Raw genomic sequence first — 7,271 nt, forward strand, 5'->3', positions numbered from 1 at the left:
TTTCCCTGGCAGTAGTGAAGGATTAGTTTGAGGGAATGGTAACATAATTTTGCTTTAATATTTCTTCAGTTTGTGGCTACTCTGAGAATTCATTTCTACAATAAAATCTACTTTTGTGACACTGAAACTCACTGTGTTGTTCCAGTGGCCTTGTTTCCTTGGCACAAAGAGTCCTCAAAAAGCAAAGCCTCTCTGTTAGTTGTTGTTCTGCATGTGCCATAGTGGATGCCTGTTCCCTTCTTGCTTTGGAGGTGATGAGTTTTTTGACCTGGTGGCATCTGTACAGACATGCTGTGGTCCATGTTCATAAAAATAATGTAATGATATATTGCTCCCAAGTTGGTTTTGGTTGATGTAGAGTATTTTTTGTGCTTCCCAATCTTTCCCAGGTTTTCATAATATTTTTTCAAGTTTGAATAGTACTTCTCTAGCTTTTCCTTTGTTTCCTACATACTTCTGTATGTAGGCAGGCAATAAATTTCTAGGAAAACTTCTTCTCCAAAAAACCCTTGGTCTTTGAGTTTCCTTTTTCAAACATGACCTCATCAAGATTTCCAAGCTTCACAATCTTCCCCTGTTGTGATGAAGTGCCAGGGATGGACACACCAAGGATCTTTATTGCTTTGGAGAAGCTCTTATTCTTTTTCCTGGCACAGGCAGTCCATTAAATGGAGAAACCATAAATGCAGAAAGATTATTATTCTGTCACAAGATAATGCAATTATAGTGTTCTCGGTATTTAATGCAGGGCTGATTTGGTAACTCAACAGAATACTGAAACTTATTCTGTTTTTGTTCCAGTCTCTTCTTACACACAAATTAGTATTGGTTTAAAGAGGTCTTATCTATTAAATTTAGGGTTATGCAGTGTACGTGCAGGAAACTAGAAATTAAGATGAGACTGTTATACCTGAAAATGCACATCTATGTAAACATTGTTGTCTTGAATTAATTGCAGTCTCTAAACTCCCACAAATATTTGTTAGTTGATATTTTGTGTACATGTGATCAGTGGATTATTTTGCAGTTATTTTAGAAAACATATTGCATATTTAACCATTCAAAATTATTTTCTGATTATATTTTAGTGCTTTATTTCCTGATTAGTTTTTTAATATATTTTCTTATTACTTGATAAAGGTAGTTGCTTAGTTGGTACATTTTTAAGTTGTTAAAACATTGCTTTTTTGATGTTGATGTAATTTGATTACCATTTGGCTGACAGAAAGCAGGTTATTTTTTATATATATATTTCAGCCTATTTGTTATTAACTTTGCCTGTGCATTCTCAGAGACAGATGTATATACTTTTGGACTTGGACAATATGGGCAGCTGGGACATGGCACTTTTATTTTTGAAACTTCAGTACCAAAGTCTGTGAAACACTTGAGGAGGCTTAAAATATGTAACATTACATGTGGGGAAAATCATACTGCTGTAATAGCAGGTACGTAAGTGAAAAATTCTGAAATGCACTTCTAGCAACTCTCTATTATACTAGAAAAGTTTTCTTTATAAAATGAGCAGTAGAAGAAGACATAAAGGGTGAGTGTCAGGAAGATGGAATTAAGCTTTTTTCAGTGTTGACCTGTGATAGGACAAGGGGTAATGGGTGCAAATTGGAGCATAGGAGGTTCAAGGTGAATATCAGGAAAAATTTTTTTCCTGTGAGGGTGACGGAGCACTGGAACAGGCTGCCCAGAGAGGTTGTGGAGTCTCCTTCACTGGCGTCATTCAAAACCCGCCTGGACGCCTTCCTGTGTGATGTACTCTAGGTGACCCTGCTCTGGCAGGGGGGTTGGACTAGATGATCTTTCGAGGTCCCTTCCAACCCCTATGATTCTATGATTCTATGATTCTATGATTCTATGATATGCAAACTTATAAGTAAGCTAGTGAGAAAGCCAGATTTGATATTAGGAATTTCTGATTGACAGCCATGCCATGCATAGCTCTGTACTTGGTATCTCCCAGGGAATTGTAACCTCATAATCATACCTTGCTAACAAGTATTCCTATTAAGAAGTCTTTGCTTTCCTGTACAATTTCAAGCTTATTATTTTCTTGTTGAGGATTTTTTACCAATTGTGTAGATTAAGTCTCACCTCAGACAGTACTTTGCCTGAAAATATTCATCTTTTTTTTATCATATTCATCTGTTGAAAATCTAAAAATAATTGTTCAAGTTTTGCTTTTGGAAGATAAATATTTCTTACTTGCATGGCCTGTTACTTTGTAATGGTTTTGTCCTAGCTTTGTATCGAATCTTTGTTATTAATAACATCTTTTTTTTTTCTACATACAGAGAATGGCCTCCTGTTTACTTTTGGAGATGGGCGACACGGCAAGTTAGGTCTTGGAGAAGAGAATTTTACAAATCGGTTTGATCCCACTCTGTGTTATAATTTCTTGAGATTCACAGTCCTTTTGGTAAAGCTTTTGTGCATATATATGTGAAAATACTTTTTATGAAACACTATATTAATGAGAGTTGAAATCTCATTATAAAATTAATTCTGTCTGTAACCTTTAATTAGTAGCAATACAAATTGAAAGAAAAAAGAAATTTTGTTTGCTTACCGCACTGTTCATTTAATGTAGAACATACTGGACTTGGACTGCACATATTTTTTTTAGCATTTTATTCGCTCCTGTTGTGCTATAGTGTTTTGGGCTGTAGAGCTATAGTAGCCTAAGAGTTAAGTATTTGCAGGTTTTAGATTGTTGGCAGTAGGGGGAAGCTAATATCTGTTCTGAAAACATGAGTGTCACCTTTTTAATTTTAGTGATTATTTGTACATTTTTAAACCTTAAGAAAATTTGAGGAGTTGCTTTTTTGAATCTGAATAGGATGAGAAGGCAGAAATATTTTTTATTGTGAGGGTATTTTTTTCACCTATTTCTTGAGTTTAGGCTAGAATTTAAGGAAATTTTATAAGAAGTGCTAAGGTTTTTAAACATTTTTAAAAGTGAAACCTCTCATATTTCTGTAATAATACTTTGCCCATTGAAGGGTATAGGACTTGCTATACATTTTGTGGATTTTGTGATAAAATATCTAGGTTTATATCACTGGAGCTACCAGTATTGTCCAGATTTGACGTGCATCAAAATAATTATCTCAAATCACTTGCAAATCAGTTGAAATATCTTCTTCCTTCTGTATCAATAATTTATCCTGTTTTCTGTTCAATACAAATGTATTGTATTGAAGCGAACATGGGTCGCTAATCATCAATAAACATAATTAAGTGCTTTTATCCTGCTAACATCATTAGAATATAATTTGGAAGCAATTTCATATCTCTTACTTTTATTATGTTTTTCTTATAATCTAAGCCTCTAGTCATGACTGTAAGAAACTGAGATCCTTGTATTGATACTTGCAAATGAAATAATCAGAACTGTTTTTGATGCCGTAGGTTGGTTGTGGTGGTTGTCACATGCTAGTTTTTGCTGCTCCAAGGCCTAAAGGATCTGAAGAAATACTCTTAGAAGATCTATATGAGGGCCGTTTGACTGCTACTATCTCTAAAATGAGTGGAGACTCGTTACTAACAAACACCTTACAACTAACATCAGCACGAATGCGGCGTCGAGAGAGGGTAAATTCAGAGCTGTTTAGAGTTGCTATACTTCTTTTAGGAAACAAAATTGCTTTTAAAGCTAAAATCACTGTGTACACCCAGTAGATTAATGTATCTTCTTAAGATAAATGTTTAATTTTCATGTATAGAAAGAACTAATATGTACCATGGTCCCAAAATTGATACAAGGAAAAGATAGGTACTGGCTAGATGTTACTTATTTATTTCTATGAAGATGACTGAAATTTGTTTTCTATTCTTTTTAAATTCTAAAATGCATAGACTGTTCCTTTGCATTTTTAAAAACCACCTAGAAATATTTTTTAAAAAGAACAAGAATGTGACTATTTGTTGTCCCCTCTGAGTCCTTGAGTATATATAAACAAGTTCATAGTTTATAAAATACCAAAGGCGAATGTTCTGCAGTTCGCTTAAAATGAACCAAAGATCTTGTAGCTACTTAAAATAGTAGCTTCTTCTCCTTTATCTTCACACACATTCCATGTGATTTCTTTGAGCAGCACAATGGGTTGGTTCATTTCACTTATCTGTCTGAAAAATAACTCTACCAGAAAACCATATTTATTTTCTAAAAGTATATTGATGTTGTGGACTGAATACCTCAGTGTTATTTGAGAGACTAGTATTTTCATTTTACATAAGAATCAAGGTTCTTTTTCTCCTTTGTATTTTAAGACTGCTTGAGAATATTGGGTAGAAACAACCTAAAATATCCTACTATGTAACACCCACACACCACACATGCCCCCCCCACAGTTTTAGGACTATAACTGGTTAAAGTATTAAAGAAATTTTGTTTATGCTTTTTATACAGTTACAACACTGTATCATCAGCTAAAAGAGAATACCACTGTTTAGTGTGAGAGGTTGCTTAGATTTTATTCTTCTATTCTTATTCTCAATATTTTTTTCATCTTCTAAACAAAAAGTCACCAGAACAGTTTATTCGAATGGCACAAACTCTGCCTCTGCTGGGAGAAAGCTTCTTAAAATCTTCACTGCCTGTGAATAGCAACACCAGCCCTCTCTGTTCTTCTGCAACAAGTCTTCTAAAGGCTGAACCCATGCAGGATAGAGACCATGAAAAAGGTAAAGTGTCCCCACATCTTGCTGCTTGTTTCTGATGATTATGTAGTTAGGCTCTCGTCATTCATTAACAAATGCTCAGTTTGAACGTGGAAAGTTTAAGTTCAGTCTTATCTTAAGAGGTTAGGCATGAAAGTTGGGAAATATATACAAGAAATTGCCTTGCACTGTTCATGCTTGGACAATGTGCTTAAAGACTCAGAGGAGGGTTGAGTGAAAAAAAAGTTCCTAAATTGTAGCTAAATTCTGGTTCCTTATGCCTGCAGAAACAGGACTTCACAAAAATCCTGTAAGATTAATAGCTACTTTCTCCATTTTCGCAAAAAATAAAAAGAATTACAGAAAAAAAAATTGATTAAGAACCATCTTGAAGACACATGAAGGCCTACAAGAGACCCTGGATAAGAAAGGAGGTCTGCTGATTCTTGCAGGATCTTTCTTCTTCACTTGGAAATAAGAAAGTACTCTTCACTCCTGTCACCTAAGATAATAAGGATTTGCAATATTCTAGCTAATGCAGAAGCCTGGGTAACAATGACAGCAATACAGCATTGGACTTGCACAGATTCTCTGGAGCAGTTCTGGACTTCATCTGGGTTCCTGGGCATGTGTGATTTCTTGGCAGATGAAGTGCTGAAGAGTGCAGAACGCAGTGCTTCTGTGTAAAAGTTAGTGCAGATTTATTGGACAGTCAAAACCAATCTGAAAGTCATTAATTGAGCTAAAATTAATGTGATTTATGTAAAACTGCCAGCATGTTCATTAGCATTTCTAGTTCCAGGAAAGCAATGCAGTGAAATTTGAGTTGTCTTTAAAGTCTTCTGAGGCCTAAAACCTTAGGGTCTGTGCCATATGAAGTTGGTCACATACTCGATGAACTTGAATTGAACCTGAAAATTATGTAGGTACTTTTTTGTGAGGCTGCATTGGAGTTAAACTCCCTGTCTCACCATCCATTACACAGGCAATGTGCAATGTCGGTAATATGGCTGCAGCTAATTTAGTCTAATTCATACACTATTATTAAGGAGATTATCCAAAAATTTTGTCCCATGTAATATTTATGCCTTGAAATAAAATGGCCAGGGACCTATAGTGCACTGAGGCCAGATTTCTGAGGAACATAGTACTGACAAAAAGGAACTGTTTTTGCTGTGTTTTAGGCTGGGGGAACGAGGAATCTCAAGACTTCTGTCATGTCAGTATAATAGAGATAATACCTATTTTGTAAGAGTGGAGTGTACTGTTTGCTATATACTGCTCATTCCTATGGTATTTGTTTACTTCCCTCTATTTCACCTTGAAGAAAAGAATCATCTAAAAGAAAAACCTGGTGAAGGCTCTGCAGAAGAAAATTCGGATAATGAAAAAAGTGACATAAACCTTGGAGATACAACTGACATCCTAAATATGGTAATGTATTCCACTAATGAATCTGTGATTCAATCATTTTTATGCAGGGGAAGAACAAAGCAGCTAAATCATGTTTCAAGTTCTAGTACAAAACTCCTGGCTAGCCCAGAGCATCATGTGTGGCACCGAGAAGTACTGACATGCTGTGAAATGAGCATACCTTTCATATCATCGTTATCCAATGATAAAGTTTGCTTTCATTTTCCAAGAAAAGTTGTAATGCGCGACTGAAGCAGTCCAAGTGGGGCAGTCCCTCCCCACCCTTTAGTTCTGGATATCAGAAAGAAAAGAAGAAGGTCACTGGATACCACATGGTGTTTTCTACCTCTGACCCCCCTCTACTTGATGATATCCAAGAGACAGAATTGCAGGAAATGAAGCAGAGAGCTGTGTTTTCCTGTATCTTCTACTACAGGTGGATCGTATTAAAGGGAAGACCAAAATAGAGACATTTCGATTATTTGGTGATCCTCAAGCATGTTCCTACATATTTCTTTTATTTTAAAAATATGTTCACCTTATCATTTGTACACCTTCTGAAAACATTGCGTTCTCTTGGTGGACAGGGCATGTCCTGTCCTTAATGCAGTGCATTGGAAAGAGAGTTGGGTTTTTTGTCTTTTTTTTTTTTAACTTCAGTGGAATGGAAACAAATGAGCAACTCACTGTGGACTCAGCTCAGAATATGGTGTCTGTTAAACTGGAAGGATTGTACATTTTACAGGAAACATTATTTGTTTTTACTTGACAGTACTTAGTAATTTAACAATCTGTGCATGACATTTATTTAACAGTTATAAAACTTTATTTTCATTTACAACAAAAAAATTATTTTCAGATATGATGTACAACATGGCCTTCATTAATGTACTGAGGCGTTGTTTATAGCATATTACGTGCTTTATGTCATAGAATCATAGAATTGTCAGGGTTGGAAGGGATCTGAAAGATCATCTAGTTCCACCCCCCCTGCCACAGGCAGGGATATCTCCCACTAGATCAGGTTGCTCAGAGCTCCATCCAGCCTGGCCTTATAAACTTCCAGGGATGGGGCTTCCACCACCTCCCTGGGCAACCTGTTCCAGTGCCTCACCAACCTCATGGTGAAGAACTTATTCCTAACGTCTAATCTGTAACTGCCCACTTCCAGCTTTGCTCCATTC

The 7,271-nt window shown here is 35.9% G+C and overlaps 1 protein-coding gene across 1 annotated transcript in view; it reads left to right on the top strand.

Moving 5' to 3' along the window:
- Window positions 1-6,108, top strand: part of RPGR (retinitis pigmentosa GTPase regulator) — a gene marked incomplete at both ends in the record, with an annotated part of 32,525 nt that extends 26,417 nt beyond the window's left edge. Inside the window, 5 exons of the mRNA XM_008939785.1 lie at window positions 1,293-1,448; window positions 2,307-2,431; window positions 3,424-3,607; window positions 4,534-4,698; window positions 6,002-6,108. Of these exons, the coding sequence (XP_008938033.1) occupies window positions 1,293-1,448; window positions 2,307-2,431; window positions 3,424-3,607; window positions 4,534-4,698; window positions 6,002-6,108 (737 nt within the window). The remainder of the gene's footprint in view (window positions 1-1,292; window positions 1,449-2,306; window positions 2,432-3,423; window positions 3,608-4,533; window positions 4,699-6,001) is intronic.
- Between the last annotated feature and the right edge of the window lie 1,163 nt (window positions 6,109-7,271).

This window comes from Merops nubicus, unplaced genomic scaffold, assembly GCF_000691845.1.
Source record: "Merops nubicus isolate BGI_N331 unplaced genomic scaffold, ASM69184v1 scaffold32194, whole genome shotgun sequence".
Taxonomy (NCBI): domain Eukaryota; kingdom Metazoa; phylum Chordata; class Aves; order Coraciiformes; family Meropidae; genus Merops; species Merops nubicus.